Below are 19,889 nucleotides of genomic sequence, written 5' to 3'. Positions count from 1 at the left end.
GTTATGGGAAAGTAGCAAATTGTTAGCTATTGACCCATTTATTATTATTGTATTCTTACTGCCAGGAAGGGGGAAAGGTGCTTGTGGGTTGGTTTGGATTTATTATCTCAGGTGCTAAAACATCTCAGTTTGGCCTTGGACGCTTTGCAACTTGATCTGGGGCGGGAGGGGGCACCAGGCTGCTCTGCCTCAAGCGGCATAATGTATTGGACTGGTCCTGGTCTTTTGGTTCTCCACAACCTGTTAATCCCTGTTTACAGATAGTTGATTGACTAAGGCTGAGAGAGAAATAGTGACTTGCCTAAGGTAAGCCTGTGACCAAGGGGGGAAATACACATTTTTGTGTGTGCGTCTCACACACATGCACAGAAAACTGGACAGCTGACTGCCTTCTAGTAATGGTTCTGTTCTCTCAGGTGCCTCCCACCAGCTTATGGATATCCTGGCTCAAGTTCACACTAAAAGACAGCACCAGGACTGACTGCAAATTGCCTCTTAGTGCCTGACAATTCATTCTGCTAATGCCTGTACTAGGCACAAACCTTGCCTGCAGTGTTCTTGCTAAAGACTTGTCTGTTTTCGGCATCATTCTGGGTGAAGTCTCTTCCTGTCCTTTGATCATCCAGAAAGAAAGGAATGTGCAAGACCTGGGTGACTGGAGATATGGTGGCCACAACTATGAGGCACCAACTCACTTGCAGGTTTGAAGTCCTATCCCCAGAACTATAATGGTTGTTGCTCCTGACTTGTCCTAGCTCCCGGTGCTCCCAGATCAGACCTAACTGAGCCTGGCAGGTGGGCCATTGTTGCTTGCCAGGAGGGGGAAAAGCAGTGCGCAGGTCGGCATGTGCCAAATAAAACAAGAAGCAAAGTTCACTAGATAAGCCCAATGAGCCATCTAGTATAGCATCCTGTTCTCACAGTCAAGCAGGACCCAATCACAGGAGCCCTGTCCTCTCCTGTGGCTTCCAGCAGCGGATACTCAGAAGCATTACTGCGTCTGACCATGGAGGCAGACTATAGTCATTGTGGATAGTAGCTGTTGATAGGCTTATCCTCTATGAATCTGTCTAATCCTCTATTAAAGACACCGGGGCTGAATGGGCTTTGCTGGCACATTTGCTCTGTGCCAACCTCCTTTCCACCTTGTCCCCTTACTGTAAGCAACAGTGACCCCTCCTGCAGTTGTTTCTTCCGACCGGCCTTCAGCTCCTGCATCAATCCTGTAGCTGGGACTTGGGGCTCACAAGGGGTGAGCAGGCTGAGTTGGACGGATTCAGGTGGAAGTAAGCCCAGACATAACAAGTCAGGGCAGGGCAAGTTTGCTGACTCTGCCATGGCATTCTCTGGGGATCAGCAGTCAGGACCATGGATAGCTCCAGGTACATTGTGCTACCTGACCCGTAGGATGCAGCTTTAGCAAAGGATTCTCTGATGAGACCCCAACATCGGTAGTGGCAGATGTCCACATACACGTTTTACCACACCTCTGTTTTGCATAATTGTAAAACTCTGTGAGAAAATGCAGAGTCAGGCGTCGACTGGATGGAGTGACACTTTAGCACAGTTTAGATGTGTGTTTCATGTGAACCTCGGTTGTTGAATGCTTCAGAAGTCGAGCGTTTCGGCTTTCAAATGCCGACAACCCAGAAGTGAATGCTTCCGTTTTTGAATGCGCCTCAGAAGTCGAATGGCTTCCGAGGCACATTTCTCCATTTTTTCTATGGATTTTGCTGACCAGCAATTGCACCTCAATTATCAAACATTTTGGAAGTTGGACAGTCTTCCAGAACGGATTACGTTCGACAACCGAGGTTCAACAGTACTGTATTTGCAAAGGAAGTTTATCCTGCCCTTGCTCTGAAAGGAGCCCAGAGTGGCCAAGGAGATGGTGACCACTTACTATTCTAGGTGGCTGCGAATGACTCTTTCACCACACTTCTGCACCCCAAGTGCGGCAGGGAGCCTGGACTCTCATACTGACAACCATGTTGCCGCACCTTTGTATCTTGAGGTTTTGTGATACCAATCCTGAACTGCTTGACAAGGCCACTAAGGCAGCTTAGTGTGATTTGTTATGACTTGTGAATATTAATAAATGAATTCACTATTATAAATATTCTTAGAAATAACTGATTTTTTTGGTTTTGTTTCACCAAACATTTTTTGAGAATTAATCTGATTTTATCCATCAGTGGGCAGTTATAAAAAGATAAATGTATAATATCTATCTATTAAAAAGTGCAGAAACGTGAAAAGTTGAAAGCAATAAATTTAGAGAAACATGTTCTACACTTATGCATTTTGTCAAATAAATTACTGCCTTCCACCAACACATGGTTTTGATCTCTTTCAAGCACATTTTTCAAATATTTGATGTACGTTCTTAGAATTGTTTAAAACATGTTACTTAATTCTTTGATTATAACTATTTTAAGCACAGTACTTCTCACGTGTGATGCATTCATATTTCTGACTTTTAAAACTTATATATTTATACAAACACCAGTTTTATTTTTATCAAAACATATTTTCTTAAGCCCGCTCCTCTCTTGCACCTCGTCTTTTCTAGATTGTAACCCTGAGGGCAGCGACTGTCTTGTTTTAACTGACTGGATTTAGGGCTCTTTATATATACCGTAAGTAAATGTGTAATAAATGACATATAACGAAATAAAAATTTGGTATAAGCTTTCCCCTGTGTCGTCCTGGCCACGTCGCCAGGCGAAGCTTTTGCCGCCCTGTCACCTGAGGCAACAGCGTGGCAAAATCCTCCACCTGGACATTGAACCGTTGAGCCTCGAGCAGCTTCCCGCCTTTTTTAAAAATTCTAATCAAGCGGCGTCCGCATTTCTATTCCTTGATTCGCGCCTTGCCGGCCCCGCCCCCTTTCCATTCCCCGCCCTCCGCCTTCCACACAACTCCCGCGAGAACTCCAAACCTCCGGCAGCCCGAGGAGCCTCGTAGACAAGGCACACGTGATCCGGGAGCCGTTCGGCGCCCTCGCCGTAGGAGAGGGAAAAGAAAAGAACGCGGGGCGCCGCTGTCGTAGCGGCCGCGTCACGTCGCTCCCTCGGGTGGGGTGGCGCGTCACATGGCCAGGAGCGGAGGGGCGCGGCCTGCCACCGTCACGTGTCGCGCGGCTCCGCCCCCTCGCTAGCCCTGGCGGCGGCGCGGAGGCAAAGCAGCCAGGAGGAGGAGCGGCCGGGCGCAGCCTCAGCGGCGGGAGCGTCGCCTATGGGGAAGGCAGCCGCGCCGCTGTGCAGCGCCGGCACCCGCGGGCTGGTCTCCCTGCTCAGCGCCGTCCCTTGCCTGGCCTGCAAGCAGCCACCTCGCCGCCCTCCTCCTCCCCCCGCCCTCCTCGTCGCCATGAGCCTGGCCGGCGCCACCACCCTCGAAGGGGCTCTGCCTTCCGCCCCCGCGACAACCCCGACCTCAGCCGGCCCCGGTCCCGACACGTACAAAGGCTGGCTCTTCAAGTGGACCAACTATCTGAAGGGCTACCAGCGTCGCTGGTTCGTGCTTAGCAACGGGCTGCTCAGCTACTACAGGTACCGTGGTGCACTTTTTTTGCCCGGGTCGGCGGGCATTCCTTTTGCTAAAGTTTGTGAGTGCGCGAACTTTAGGGGCAGTGTGGTAGTTGTTGAAGGGAGGGGGGCAGGCGCTTGTCGGGCGCGCGAGTACAGTACTGTGCTGCCGCAGACTAGGGGGTAGGAGAAGTGGATGTGCCCTGTTATTAGTAGTATTACGGTAACGCTGACAGTCTCTAACTCTGATGTATAGCACTCGAGAGACCGGGTCGTGGTCGTGTGACATGGGTGCTGTGCAGCTGCTGCGATAACTCAGATGATTTCCGAATACTGCTGCTGCTTCCACCCCCAATAACACACTAGCAACAACCCACCACCCAGAGTGTATCTGTGATCCTTAGTTCGATGGTAAAGCATCTGATTTGCGTGCAAAAAGTCCCAGGTTCAAACCCTGGCATGTGTAGGTAGGACTAGGAGAGTCTAAAATCCCGGAGAGTCACTGCCGGTCAGTGCAAACAGTACTGACTTAAATGAACCAACGTGTCTGACTCATAGAATCCTAGAATTGTAGAGTTGGAAGGGACCCCGAGGGTCATCTATTTCAACCCCCTGCAATGCAGGAATCAGTATAGTGAAAGGCCATAGCTCAATGGTAGAGCAGGTAGGGCTGGGAGAGCCCCCTTTCTGAAATCTTGGAGAGCTGCTGCCACTCAGTGTAGGCAGTTCTAAGCTGTGTGGGCCAATGACCTGACTCCCTATAAAGCTGCCTTCTATGATAGGGGAAGGGTTGTAGGCAGCTCACTGTTAGAGCATGTGCTTTGCAGGCAAAAGGTCCAAGGCTCAGTCCCCAGCAGCATCTCCAGATAGGTCTGAGGATGGCCCCTGACTGAAACCAAGAGTTGCTGTCAGTCAGTGTTGACAGGACAGAGCTAGGTGATCTGATGTAGTGTAAGGCAGGCTCCTATACCTTTTTGGGAAATTGTGTTAACGCTGCGAGTGTTTGCCTGCATGCTCAGCTGCTGTCTGAATTGTGACAAATGAAGGCTGGATTAGTGCGTTTCTACAAGCAGCATGTGGTAGTGTGTCCCACCACACTGTAAAACATGCCTTCAATGTAGGTCTCGTTGTCTGTTGAATTAGTAGCTGCAGTCAAAAGTACCAGTTGTGTCAGTGGAGGGATCATCCTGAAAATTCCTGGTGTTTTTAGAGCTTCAGGTGAAGGGGGCTTTGCAATAACAGTAACAAGAAGAAACTAGTTCCTGCCTGCAGGACTTTATGGTCTAAGCTTCAGCAGCTGGGAAAACAGGGAAGGGAGGGGAGTGGCAGTGTAACAAAACAAATAAAAGAAAAAAGGGGGGAGGATACAATGAGAACAGGGAAGAAAATAGTTAGCAATATCTTTGTGCTCAATTTCCAGAGAAAGGGTAATTTTTGTTTTTGCAAAAACAGGCTTACAAGAGATCTGTGGTACAAGGCTTTTTGGGTAAAAACTCACTTGGTAAGATGCACACAGAGGAAAAATGGGTTATAAACAATGGAGATAAAGACCATGAAATGCAGATGGTAGTGATAGTTCTCTCTCTGATAAGAATAGAAGGTTCTGCAGGTAATACTTTTGCCATGCTAATTTCTTGCCTAAGAAGAGAACTGCTTTCAAGTCTTGATTCGGTTTAGATTAACCTGATTTGCTAATGAGTACAGTCCTTCCTTGGTTATTGAACAGCTTAGTTCTTGAATGTTTTGGCTCCCGAATGCTGCAAACCCGGAAGTGAATATTTCAGTCTGCAAACTATTTTTGGAGGCTGAACGTCTGAGCAGCTTCCAATTGGCTTCAGGAGCTTCCTGCAGCCCATCAGAAGCCGCACTTTGGTTTCCGAATGTTTTGGAAGTGGAACGGATTCTGTTTGACTTCCAATGTACAACTGTACCGTACTACTTAAATCAGTTTAATGCTGTATGAATTTCTGAATTCTTGTAATCTGAAAGGTTAGGCTGGAAGCTGTGGGTCCAGCTTTTGGAAACTTGGTGGAGTTGTGGTCATTTCTACACTATGGTCTTCTAGGCCTTGAGTAGAAAGTTGCAATGGCTGGAAAGGGCTCTGGAATTGTTCTGTCTTCTTAGTGTGAGAAGAATAGGCACTCTTTTGTCAGATATAAGTATTTAAATACAAGTTTGTTTCCTGTTGGCACCAATGACGGCTGCTAGGCTTCTTATACAACAGGAAGATTGTCTTCCCAGATGCATGTTGGCAGTGGTTCTCCAAAAACATCTTGAATGAAGAATGCTGCTGCTAGTTTACTTTTGTGAAATAGCCAAGTGAGTATTGTACAGTACAGGCAAAGTCTGAAAGGAAATAAATAACAAATTATTGCTTAAATATTTATATCCCGGCCTTTCAGTTCATGTAGTGCTCTTGTGGCATCCTCAACAAATGTTAAAACCGAACAGAATCAATAAAATGGTCTGCGGTCTTTGGGTTCTCTGGATAACAGGCACAGGTAAGGTTGGCTAACGTTGTCAGGTGACTTTACTCCATCTTGAAGTTGCTGCTCAAGTCAACTTACTCATTTACTCATTGCTTTGCTTCATGTGTTAGCACTTTTGGATCAGTGGGTGGATAAATATGTTGCACTTTTCTTGGCAACAATCACAGATTCTGGATTCCCACCAAACCATCCACTTTATATTGTGAAATGACAGGTTTATTAACATAGCCCAGACATTTCAACCTGCTGCTTTTATTCAGGCTTTGCTTGGTGTGGAGCAGTGGCTTATTCTGTTGATACTTATATTTTTAGTACTGTGTTGTAAGCTTCCCTAAGCCTGTTGAATGGAATAAGCAGCATTTGTAAGATGACTGCATTGAACAGTTTTATAACTTCCTGCCTTCAGGTGGCTGGTTGCTTTTTCCATATACCACTAATGGCTCTTGTTTGTGATAGAAGTCAAGGGGAATTTGCATCCCTGCACCTCTATTTTGGGGTAGAAATAGTTCTTAACAGCTACACTCTTGAATGGCTATGGGTTGTATCTGATATTAGTCCTACTTAGATTATAGAACCATTGGAATCAATGAACTTTAGGACCAAAACAAATGCAACAGGTGAAGAAGCATACAGTGGTGCCTCGCTAGACGAATTTAATTCGTTCCACAGGTCTTTTCTTATAACGAAAAATTTGTCTAGCGAATCCCATAGGAATGCCTTGAATTTTTTTTGAATTTTTTTTTGCCCATAGGAACGCATTAATTGAATTTCAATGCATTCCTATGGGAAACCGCGATTCGCTACACGAATTTTTCGTAAAACGCATTCGTCAAGCGAGGCAACCTCCGCTCGAAAAATCCTTTCGTTAAGCGGAAATTTCGTTAAGCAGGGCATTCGTTAAGCGAGGCACCACTGTATCTTTTGTCAGGATTTTAGAGGTGGAGAAGAGATGTGATGCGTAAAGTTAGTTTTTAAGCATGATTCTGCTACTATATTATTTATCTAGGTATCTCACATGAATGTGGTTTTACTGATTGTATTTCTTTTACTGCTTTTGCACCTACCGGCAGTGTAATTTGTGAGAGCATAAGATTTTGGGGAATGTTTTCTGTCTGGTAGCTTTAGGGACACCCCTGCATCAATAACAGAATAAGAGCCCTGCTGGATCAGGCCAAAGGCCCATCTAGCCCTGTAACTTGTTTTTTTAGCGGCCAACCAGTTTCTCCTCTGGAAGCCCTGCTAGCAGGACCAAATTGTAATAGCTTTCTCCCAGCTTGGGATTCCCATGAATTAATTTCCCCATGAATTATTTGTTTCAGTGAATTCATGATCTTGCTTCTTTCATAGCTGAAGTGTTTAGGTCCAGGAACATGATAGATAAAAGCAATAAAAAGTTTTTATCAGAAAGAAATATACCAATTTACCTCTATCTAGCCTTTAATAACTTCTATTGATGCTTCAGGTGAAAATCCTCGCTCTCCAGGCAGGATTCCTAGAACACAGCACAAGCTTTCATACATATTGTGTCCTGCAGGGCTTTAATATGCTTTATAGAGAAAGTGTTCCTGGTCAACACTTCAGATGCATTGGAAATCAAAAACCTCTTGTACAGAACGGTGCCCCAAGCTATTTTCCCATTTAACACACACACTAGGTGAGAGAACACTGCTTTGCTGCTAATCAAATTGCCAGTATTAAATATTGAGACTGCATACTGGTTTGAGAATGACCTTTCCCTGAGCTGAGTAGCAAATGTAAACAGGTTTGTTTCCAAAGACTTGAGAATGTCATAATAGCATAAGAAGAGCTGTGTTGAATTAAGCCAGTGGCCCATCTAGTCCAGCATCCTGTTCTCACAGTGACATATGTGGGAAACCCACAAGCAGGACCTGGGAGCAACAGCCACACTCTTCCCACACCCTTAGTTTTTCCAGCAGCTGGCATTCAGAAACCAATTGCCTCTGGCTGTGGAGGCAGAGTATGCCGGTTGTAGCTAGTAGCCATAGTTGGCTGTATCCTCCCAAGTATTCTGTATTCCTCTTTTAAAGCTGCCCAAACTGGCGGCTGCCACTATTTATTGTGGGAGCTGATTCCATGGTTAAGCTAAGTGCTACGGGAAGTAGGACTTTCTTTTGCCTGTCCTGAATCTTCCAATGTTCAACTTCATTGGATATCCACCAGTTCTAGTGCTATGAGGCAGGAAGCAATACCTTTCTCTACCCACTTTCTCCATGCATAATTTTACACACTTCTGTTTTGCAGCTTCTTGCTCATCTTTTCTATAAATAAAAATGCCACAATCTTTCCTCATAGAGGAGTTTTTCTAGCCCCTTGATCATGTTGGTCTCCTTTTTCTGAATAGGCAGAACTAGAATAGGTAGCTAGCTAAGTAAGAAAACTGTAGGAGGCCCAGAGCATTTATTCATCTTTACATTTATACCTTTGCCTCCAAACAGCGCAAAATGGATATGTGCTTCTGACTCTCCATTTTATTTTCACAACAAACTTGTGAGGTGGATTAGGCTGAGAGACAATGGTGGCCCAGGATCACCCAGGTGGCTTTATGCCTCTGTGGGGAGTTGAATCCTTGTCTCCCAGTTCCTAGTGTGACATTCTAACCACTACGCCACACTTGGCAATATCTAGAGCTTTCATTTCTAAGCAGCAGTTAACACTGCTGAATTGCAGCTGTGTGTTCCTCTTTCCTGTGTGGCTTTCTGTTGTGCTTGCTGAAAACCTTAATTCAATAATGCTTTGGGACAAGCACCCTTCTTTGGGCAGCAGGGGTGGCAAACCTGTGGCTCCCAGGTGACGTTGGGAGCAAACATGGCCAAGGGCCAGGGGTGTTTGGTGTTGTAGTTCAGCAACAGGTTAGCCACAATGATTTACAGCAAATTTGGTGCGTGGGAGGTAGAGCACCTTGTTAACAAGGAAATGCAAAAGAGTGCAGACACAGTTTATTTAACCCAATAGACCAGCTGAAATATTTCACAGTGAAGTCAATATCTCTGCAACTGATGGAGATTTTCAGAAGTCTTTCCCACTGGCCAAATGCAGGTGGGACTCCTTTATTCTTGACACCTGTCGTGTCGTCGGTGAACAGTGAATCAGGTGAACAGAAAAAAGAGAGCCTAACTAGCCGTTATATTCTCACTCAAGGAGAGTGCCGCTACTCCTCTAGCTCACCCATAGCCTACATATTCCATGGAAAGTTTCATAATGCTTTCTATTTGGGTGGGTCTTCGAGTAGTAGGGTTGCTTACAGAACAGCATCTCACACAAGCACAATGTCAGTGAACTTAGCAGCATGATTTAGAGCTCAGATAGCCATCTGAAATGAGAACCCTGATAAGCGGCACGTTGACTTTGTCTGGAACTATTTTGCATAATTCATCTTAAGAAACGTCCTTCGTGCCAAGTGCAGTCCTTGAAGGAATCCTCCAGCTGTGCCTGGCCCCGCTTAGCTAATGTCCTCAAGTGCAGCTATATTTGCCTTTGCAAAAATTCAAGAATGTGCTTCGATAGTATTTATAGCGGACAACTTGCCAAATGTTGACAAGCAAGTACATGCACTCTGGCAGCATTGCAATATGTGCTTGATACTCTACAGAAAATTGAAACAAGACCTTGGTAGAAGTGTGCATTATTAATCTGGCAAAATCTGTGACATGGCAGCAAGAGAGCAGGCAAGTCCAAGTTGGTACAACCACAAATGAGAAACATAAGCCTGGGGTAGGCTGGGAGCATGAGTGTTTCATTATTATTATTATTATTATTTAAATTTATTGGTCATTTTTTAACCAAGGTAACTCAGAATGACTTACAATATATAAACAGTGAAACACGTATATTAAAACTGGCATAAAAGAAAAAGAAAAGAAAAATCTAAAAGACAACCTTATTTTTCAGATTCTGGTTTCATTTTGAAATCTGAAACCGTAAAGTGTTAATTGTAATATGGTAAGAATAGATTGAACTAGGAATTTTGATGGATGTGAAGAATGGTATGAAATTATTGTAAATGTTAGAGTAAGGTATGTAGATTATAAAAGAAAAGGAAAATAAAAAGGATAAGTTCAGACTAGGTTGAGAAGTCGCAGGGAAGGGGTGGGTGGGAGGGGGTTGTCGAGGGAAGGAAATAAGACAATTGTAATTCTGGTATGGTTGTAATTTCTGTTTTTATTGTTTGTGATGAATTGTAATCGTTGAAATATACAATAAAGCTTTTTTTTTTATTAAAAAAGACAACCTTATTTTTAAAGGCCAGGAGTAAAACTTGCTACCTGCTCAAGGAGGCCACAGCTAATTAAGAACTGAAGGCCCGCCGAAATAAAAATGCTTTTTGGCTGGCATCTATAGCTATGTAATTGTGGTGCCATCAGGCAAGCATCCCTTGGGGAGACCATTCCACCAACAGAGAGCCACCACTGAAAAGGCCCATACTCCTGTTGCCAATCCTAGGAGTGCAGGGGGCACTATATGATGATTGCAAGGTCTGGGCCAGTTCATATGGGGAGAGGTGGTCTTTGAGGTATAAGGTTTCAGAGGTGAAAACCAGCACTTCAGATTGGTCCCAGTGCAGTCAGGCTGGGATTGGTGTTATTTGCTCAGACCATCTTGCTCTGGTGAGCAACCTGACTGCTGAATTTTGCAGTGCTTTGGAAAAATAACAATAAAGAAAAGGGAGAGTTGAAGAACCACCATGGAGGAATATGTGCTGTAAGGAGAGGCTTCCCCGTGTTCTCCCCAGAAAACACGCCCTGGAATCGTTGGAGGTGGCTGGAGTGATGGATGTCCCCCTTCCAGGGAGCCGACATTTGGAGGTGAAGCCAAGAAGCCCCCTAAAGATACCAGAGTACTATTTTCATGTCTCCCCTGTAAGGTTAGCAACAGTGGCCATGCCTGAGGTGCATGGTGAGTAGTGTTCTTGGAGCCTGGATACTGAAGTAGCCATTAACATCTGTTCATATATATTTATTAAGCCCATTTATATGCAGCTCTTAATTTAGAAAATCATGAAGTGGTTCACAAATAATATAAAATGCACAATGGAAGAACATTTAAAAATAAAACAAACATCACTGACCTTAATACAGTAGCACAATAAAACATTTCCTACAGACTATTGGCTGATCGCCGAAGAATTGATGCTTTTGAATTATGGTGCTGGAGGAGACTCTTGAGAGTCCCATGGACTGCAAAAAGATCAAACCTATCCATTCTGAAGGAAATCAGCCCTGAGTGCTCACTGGAAGGACAGATCCTGGAGCTGAGGCTCCAAGACTTTGGCCACCTCATGAGAAGAGAAGACTCCCTGGAAAAGACCCTGATGTTGGGAAAGATGGAGGGCACAAGGAGAAGGGGACGACAGAGGACGAGATGGTTAACGACTAAACGACTAAACAACAACATTCTACAAATTGAAGGTTGCCTTAACCACCCAAGTAACTGGCCATCCAGAGGCAGGGAGGTCCGTAAAGAGGGCCCCACAACCAAGAAGGCCCGCAACCCGGGACATTTTCCTTAGGGATTTCCACCTAGAAAGGCCCTAAGAAGAACCTCCTCCCATGAACTACATTAGGAGTAGCCACTGCCGTGCCCTCCATATGTTCTGGGACTGTAACTCCCATCAACCCCAGCAAGCATGGCCCATTATCAGGGATGGTGGGAATTGCAGTCCAACGTTTGACAGGCACCATGTTGGCTATACTTGACCTAAATGGTGAGGCTGATGCACTCTGTTGTGTACCTTGGGACCCCAAGGTATTAGAATTTCATAAGCCAATGACAGAAACTGGAATGGGGCTCAGAGCAGAACTTGGAGCTTGGGTTTAGACAACACGATGAGCTATGGTTTTATGGTTTGTTGCTCCTGGTGCATGGCGACCTCACCTGGCGTAGGGGAGGTGCAAAGTGGGGGACTTTTGAGCATGTTGCTCATTTGTGTTTATACCATAGGTAAACTTTATCAATTGTTTAACATGACACGTGAACCAGGTCAGTGTTTAGTCGTAGCCGCTGACTACAAAGGCAGCCACTCTGCCTGAAATGTAGTCCTGGAAACCTCCCCATTTTGGTTTCATGTGACCAGCACTTTCCTGCCAGCTGGACTGAGAAACTACAAAGGGGCTTTGTTTGTAGACTAACAATCACAGAGATATTTTAACTGTTCAGTGCCTTGTAGTGTAATTTCTAATGCTGTACCCTTGCAAAGCAATCTTTCATTTGAAACCTGCAGCGTTGCTGACCTTTATTTCTTTAAATTAGGAGTAGTCACTGTGGTGCCCTCTAGATGTTGGGCTACGACTCCCATAATCTTCGGCCATTGGTCACACTGGCAGGGACTGATGAGAGTGGGAGTCCCGCCCTAGATCAGATGTGGTTGCAGCAGTCACGTATGGGGATGTTGTGATTTGCTGTGTCCGTCTTTACTTTGCAAGGCCTGTCACTGATGTGGCAGCATGAGCAATTGTTTACTGGGGAGCCTCACATCAGGAAGTGGCCTCCTTCCAAGAGTTGCAGTTCATGATCTCCTACTGTACAGCAGAATATTTATTACACGCATGAGCTCTATCCCCTTTTGAGCAGAATGAATGGTGGTTATGGTTCAGTTAGCATGGTGTTTTTAGAGACTGAGCTTCAGTTAGCATGGTGTTTTTAGAGACTGAGCTTCAAAGGGAAACTTTGCAAGGGTTACATTGCATTGTGAATTGAATGGAGTGTGTATTAATGTGTATTAGTTGGCTTACCAATGCTAGGGTGTCTGTATCAGAAAACTGTTCTGTGAGTTACCAGTGTTATGTAATGAAACAATAACAGTCTGTACTTTTCTGTATTTCATTTTCCCCTGACCTTGCTTTTTACCATGCCATCACCCAAGTATACATTTATTTATCTGCCTCTCAAGAGAGCGCTTCATGCAACTTATGAAAAAAGTGGACTGTTGTTCATGAAAGCTTATGCCTGGCATAACAAATGTGGTGCCTCTCTGGGTATTTTTGGAATGCTAACTCACATAACCCCCAGCCAACATGGCCAACTGCTTCTTCCATCAGTGATAATGGAAGATACGCAACAGCACTTGAGAGGACTTCCGGTTGACTACTGCTGGGTACTGCCATTATAAATTGGTTAGTCTTCAAGGTGCGGACAAGACTGTGTACAATTTTAGGTGCCTCTTATTCCCTTCTGTCTCTTAAGGCAAGGACTGTATTGCTTTTGTCCTTACCAGTTCCGTACTAAAATTCATATAAAAACATGTTGCCATAGCAACTGTAATTATACACCAGGAAACTTTGCAAGATGTTTCTATGTTGCATAACTTCAACAGGGGTAAATGGTGAACTCATTCATGGGAGTACTTAGAAACACTTTTGACCTTCTTCTGTCCCAGAGTTTTCTGGTTCATTATTATTAATCTTCCCAACATGATATACCTCTGCTCAGGGGCGTAACATACGAAGCAGGGCGTAAAATGCTGAGCATGTTTTAAAGAAAGATTTGCCTGTAAATGTGAGTAAAGTAAATGCATTAAAAGTGAGTAGTTATTGCAGTCCAGCAACATCTCCGGATGGATCATAGGTTCTCACGCCTGACTTAGGAATGCAGGAAGCTGTTTTTTGTTGAGTCAGATCATTGGTCCATCTAACTCAATATTTTCTGCACTGACGGGCAGCAGCTCTTTGTTTCAGATACAAGTTTCTTACAGCCCTACCTGGAAATTGAACCTGAGACCTTATGCATGCAAAACAGATGATCCACCACCGAACTGTGTTTCTTTTTAAACAAGGCTTCATGTTGCTTTGCTTTTATAATCATAGAATCATAGAGTTGGAAGGGACCCTGAGGATCATCTAGTCCAACCCCCTGCAATGCAGGAATATGGAGCTGTTCCTTACGAGGATTGAACCTGTGACCTTGGCATTATCGGCACCATGCTCTAACCAACGGAGCTAACCAATTTTTTTAAAAAATTGTAACTGTAGGCTGACTGATCCTGGTATTCTAGGATAGAAGCCAAAGAACAACAGCTGAGTGAATCATTCATATTTACAGAAATCCTCTCCAAGAACACCACAACAATTCATTGTAACTTAAAGAAAATTAAATTTCATTTTAACAGTGATTAAAAAAAAGGTAAAGGTACCCCTGACCAGTTCCAGTTGCGGATGACTCTGGGGTTGCGGCGCTCATCTCGCTCTATAGGGCGAGGGAGCTGGCATTTGTCTGCAGACCAGCATGTGGCCAGCATGACTAAGCCGCTTCAGGTGAAACCAGAGCAGCGCACAGAAACACTGTTTACCTTCCCGCAGGAGCGGTACCTATTTATCTACTTGCACTTTGACATGCTTTCGAACTGCTAGGTGGGCAGGAGCTGGGACCAAACAACGGGAGCTCACCCCGTTGCGGGGATTCGAACCACCGACCTTCTGATCGGCAAGCCCTAGGCTCAGTGATTTAGACCACAGCACTACCCGTGTCCCTCTTTAACAGTAATAGGTAACTTAAAACAACAATTGCTTATAAGCGTGTGTATGTTAGGGCGTTGGCAGTACTTGACCAAATAGCTTTTTCGACTCTTTTTCGACTTAGTTCAGTGGTTGGGGGGAAATTGAGGTAGTGCTGCATTGGTACCCAGTACCAACAATTTCATTTCTCTCTTTTTCTTGGTCTAAGAGGAAATTTGTTTTGTTTTGTTACTTTTGCCTTTGTAATCTTTTTGAAGAAGTGAAACAAAAGTAAAAAGAGGCTGGATTGCCGTCGGTCGGGGATTCTTTAGCTGTGATTTCTGCATTGCATGGGGTTGGACTAGATGACCCTTGGTGTCCCTTCCAACCTGACAATCTTACGATTCCATGATTTGGGCAAATAATTACTCAGTAATTACTTGGAAGTTTCATGAATCTGCCATGCATATATATATTTATGTCAGAGCTACCATCCTATTCCATTAACTTCATATTCATTGAAATTAGTTAGTCCTTTTGAGCAGTGTATTGAGTGGGTGGGATTAAGTTGGCAGTTCTGGAAAACAACCTTGTTAAGTGTTCCCAAAACAGTGGACTTTCTTGTTAGCTTAAGCATAGAAATAAAACACAAGCAGACTGAATTTCAAGAATGTCTGCGTGTGTTCTGTTCCTGGTGAAGAGCAGCTTTTTCAGCCGGAGGGCCGCATTCCCTCATGGGGAACATTCCAGGGGCCACGTGAAAATGATGAACAGAGTCGGGAGCTGAAGTGGGTTTGGCAATAGATGTGACACCTTTGTACAGTAGACTTTATTCCAGCCAGAGGCTTTTACTTAAGCACACATGCTCGTATGCACATATCCCTCCTTCCACCATCCAGGCAAGGTCAAAGGCCTGGAAACGATGCCTTATGAGGAACGGCTTAGGGAGCTGGGTATGTTTAGCCTGGAGAAGAGAAAGTGAAGGGGTGACATGATAGCCATGTTCAAATATATAAAAGGATGTCATATAGAGGTGGGAGAAAGGTTGTTTTCTGCTGCTCCAGAGAAGCGGACACGGAGCAATGGATTCAAACTACAAGAAAGAAGATTCCACCTAAACATTAGGAAGAACTTCCTGACAGTAAGAGCTGTTCGACAGTGGAATTTGGTACCAAGGAGTGTGGTGGAGTCTCCTTCTTTGGAGGTCTTTAAGCAGAGGCTTGACAGGCATATGTCAAGAATGCTTTGATGGTGTTTCCTGCTCAGCAGGGGGTTGGACTGGATGGCCCTTGTGGTCTCTTCCAACTCTACGATTCTATGATTCTAGGTGTTATCAAAGGCTATCCTTGAGGTGTGACCTAGTCAAATATGGGATATTAATTATACTTCTTTAGAATGTACAATGGCTGGAGGCAGTAATGTTTATGAACACCAGTTGCTGAAAACCAAAACGGGGTGGGGTGGGGAAATGCTCTTGTGCTCTGAGGGTTTCTCATAAACATTTGGTTATGTCGCTGTGAGAACAGGATGCTGGCCTGGATGTTCTTAGAAACAATGTTAAGTATTTTTTATACTTTCTAAATGGCTTTACTATTTCAGAGTTCATAGAAGATTTTTTTTTAGAAAAAACTTTTCCATTTTCCATTTTGTTTTTACCTTGTACTGTACTGGTAAAAATGGTTTATAAGTTTGTGAAGTGGCCTGTGAAGTGGGGGCACGAATGAAGAATGGCTAGGGTCAGATGTAGAGAGCTTGAGGTTTCCCACCTTTGTATTCTACACAGCATTACGGTTCTCTGCTCAGTGGCGTTTGCTTACTTGATTCCTTATTTCTGCATTGCCAGAAACCAAGATCAATAATCTGATTGATTTTGGCAGCTCTGCTGTTGTTTGGCAGCAAACTGCGCCTACACTGTGTCAAGTTCTATGTTCAGATGGGAGTTGTGGTCCAAAACATCTGGAGTGTGTGTGTGTGCGTGTGCGTTGATGGAGGAGGCTATTCTGTATTCTCGTACTGTGGAAGCTTCATTCTGAAACGAGTAGAGACGAGTGTGCAAGGAGGACACTGTGCAATTAGAACAGTGTGTCAGTGAATTAAGTTCACTTTGTTCCCTGCATATAAGTTCTGTGCTGTGTGAGGGTGGCAATAAGAGAACGGGCTCTTTCTTCCTGATTGTGGAATGCTCCCCCCCAAAGATGTTCACCTGGCGCCATCATTTTATGCCTTTAGGCAACAGGGGAAAACATTCCTCTTTACCCAATCCTATAGCTATTAAATAATCTATGGCCTGTAAAAGTGTGGAGGAGAGGACTGTTATTATGATGACTCTTTTTTTAGGCTGTCTGTCAGTATGCTTTTTATTATGTTTTATTATCATTGATGTTCTGTAATGTGTTTTTAATGTTGCACACTGCCCTGGAATCTTTGATAAAGGGTGGTATATAAATTGAATAAAGGCAGAAGATCCCAGCTTCAGTCCCTGGCTTCTGCAGGTAAGGTGGGGAGAGAATCTTCTCTGAATCCCTGGAGAGCCATTGCCATCCTTTTTAGACAGGTGTACCCTGTGGTCTGGGACTCTCAAGACTCTTGAGAGTCCCATGGACTGCAAGACGATCCAACCTATCCATTCTTAAGGAAATCAGCCCTGAGTGCTCACTGGAAGGACAGATCGTGAAGCTGAGGCTCCAATACTTTGGCCACCTCATGAGAAGAGAAGAATCCTTGGAAAAGACCCTGATGTTGGGAAAGATTGAGGGCACTAGGAGAAGGGGAAGACAGAGGACGAGATGGTTGGACAGTGTTCTCGAAGCTACGAACATGAGTTTGACCAAACTGCGGGAGGCAGTGCAAGACAGGAGTGCCTGGCGTGCTCTGGTCCATGGGGTCACGAAGAGTCAGACACGACTAAACGACTAAACAACAACAACACCCTGTGGTCTGACTTCTCAACCTGCATCACTGGGTTTTTGCCAAAGGCTTCGTGGAAGCTTCTGAGGAGGGATTTGAAGGAAAAGGGAGGTGATACCTGGAAGTGGAGGCTAAGGAAGCAACCAGGGCTGCAGCAGCAACTGTACTTGTGCATGGTCAAATTTAGGATGAGGCTGCTGAGGCATTGCTGTGGGAAAGGTGATTTGGGCAATGGAATGCTTACATCTGTGGGCATGGAGTCACTCATGAGAAATGTGGCAACTGGTTCCTCTTACCAGAACCCTCTTCTGATGCTGCTCTCAGGGCAGCATTATAAGGCATAGGTGGAGCTGAATGTTTCTGTACTGCCTCTAGGATCACAAAGTACATTTTTATGGGCTGCTGGCAGCACACCAACCCTTAACATCACCCGTGCATGCTAAGCGACGAGTCTTCATTGCCACATGTTGATTAAAAAGGGGGAAAAAGTCATAGATCAACATGCCCTTGTCTTAATTGTTCCTTATTTATGCAAGTTTTGAAGTTGCACTGGTGCTCAGGGTTTCTGCTTGGAAATGCTTTCCTCAACATTTACAGTGGTACCTCTACTTACGAATTTAATGCGTTCTGAACGCACATTTGTAAGTCGAAAAAATTTGTAAGTCGAATCCCATAGAAATGCATTGGGAGAAAAAATTCGTAAGTCGAAGCAACCCTATCTAAAAATTTGTAAGTAGAAACTGCACCCAAGATGGCGGATGGAGCTCCATTCGTAAGTAGAAACATTCGTAAGTAGAGGTACCACTGTATTCTTATTGAAGTCCTAGAGTATAGTCCCAATGACACAAAGGAACACCGCCTTGCTGAATCTAAGTAGGTCCAGGTCTAGTCAGTGCTTGGATGGATGATTGCCTGAAAACCATGTGTAGGCCGCCATGGATTCCATGATGGGAGAAAGACGGGTTATAAATGTAAGTGAGAAAATAAATACTTTTCGGGTGAATGGTGTAATATACAGTGGTACCTCTACTTACAAATTTAATGCGTTCCGAACGCACATTTGTAAGTCAAAAAAAAATTGTAAGTCGAATCCCATAGGAATGCATTGGGAGAAAAAATTCGTAAGTCGAAGCAACCCTATCTAAAAATTCGTAAGTAGAAAAAAATCCTATCTAAACCGCAACCAAGATGGCGGACGGAGCTCCGTTCGTAAGTAGAAACATTCGTAAGTAGAGGTACTACTGTAAATACTTTTTATGAACAAACAAGAAAGAAAATGGATGAAATTCATCCTACTTACCATACATTCTTCAAATTGGCCTGCAGCCAGATGTAATAGTAGTGAGGGCTCTTTTGGTCAACAGTAGATAGTGGGAGTTGTAGCCTCAAACAGCTGCAGGCCACTTGGTTGGGCAAGGCTACCTTAAACATTGTTCCTAATTTCCACTGCTTTTTGGAGACATTGGAAGGGGCAACATTTAGGGCATCTTCCCACAACTGGGTTCTCCTTCTGAGCTCTGGTGTACAGTACAGCAGTCCTTTGTATAGGAAACTTAATTTCATATTTGAAAGTCATGATCTGTCACTTTCCATTTAATAAACCAAGTACTTGAGATGAGACAAGAAGCTTAAGCCCAGAGCTCCTGTGCTATTGGATAACCTATTTCAAATACATTAACCTGAAGATGGGTTAAGAAAATTCTTTAGGACGAATATGCTACTGCCTGCATTTTGTTTGCGAGCAACGTTTATTTTTCATTTATAGCTCTGTCCCAGAATGGGACTTTTGTCGCTGTTGCAAAAGTGGTGATATTTTTATAACAGAAGGTTTCTGCAGGTGGGTTGCAAAATGGAAAAGGTGGTGCAGGGAAAGAGTGGATTTCTCGGAAGCATCCTAAAAGTAGCCAGTGCATTGATTGTTTTTTGTGAACTGCATGTAGAAGAGGCTAGTTGCCTCCCACCCCTTTCCCCCAAGAATGTTTTGTTCTCAAGTCTCCTGCTCTGCCCATTTTTATGACTTCGTTTTGTGACTGGACAGGTGGAATTTCCCTACCATAACGTTCTACACACATGTAGAGCTCAGGCATACAGTGGCTATGAATAAAAGGCCACGCTTAAGGGCAATTCTGCACTCATTTGAATGAACAGGAAATTCCTGTCTTCACTGAGATTATGAGGACAAAAGAGCTATCAGGGAGAAGTTGATTACCGTATTTTTCGCCCCATAAGACACACCTTTTCCCTCCTAAAAAGGAAGGGCAAATGTCTGTGCATCTTATGGAGCGAAGGCACTGGAGCGGCAGCGGGATCCCTCGGCTGCCGCCGCAGTCACAAGCAGAGGGATGCCTACAAGCAGAGGGATGCCTCTGCCACTGGAGCCATGGTTCACGGCTCTTGCTCCGCTGGCTTTACAGTGAGCCGGGAGGAGGGGTCCCTTCTGTGAGCTGTGCGCAGCTCCGCTCAAGCAAACCCTCAGTGAATTGGGGACTTCCCCTGCATGCAAAGACAGGTTCTGGCGG

The 19,889-nt window shown here is 44.5% G+C and overlaps 1 protein-coding gene across 1 annotated transcript in view; it reads left to right on the top strand.

Moving 5' to 3' along the window:
* The first annotated feature begins 3,004 nt into the window (after nt 1–3,004).
* OSBP2 (oxysterol binding protein 2) overlaps nt 3,005–19,889 on the top strand; it is a 160,786-nt gene continuing 143,901 nt past the window's right edge. Inside the window, exon 1 of the mRNA XM_035097530.2 lies at nt 3,005–3,551. Coding sequence (XP_034953421.1) covers nt 3,238–3,551 — 314 coding nt within the window. The 5' untranslated portion in view covers nt 3,005–3,237. The remainder of the gene's footprint in view (nt 3,552–19,889) is intronic.

The sequence above is a fragment of the Zootoca vivipara genome, chromosome 17 (genome assembly GCF_963506605.1).
Source record: "Zootoca vivipara chromosome 17, rZooViv1.1, whole genome shotgun sequence".
Lineage (NCBI taxonomy): Eukaryota > Metazoa > Chordata > Lepidosauria > Squamata > Lacertidae > Zootoca > Zootoca vivipara.
The sequence above is the reverse complement of the archived record's forward strand: the minus strand, read 5'-3'. Positions and strand labels throughout refer to the sequence as shown.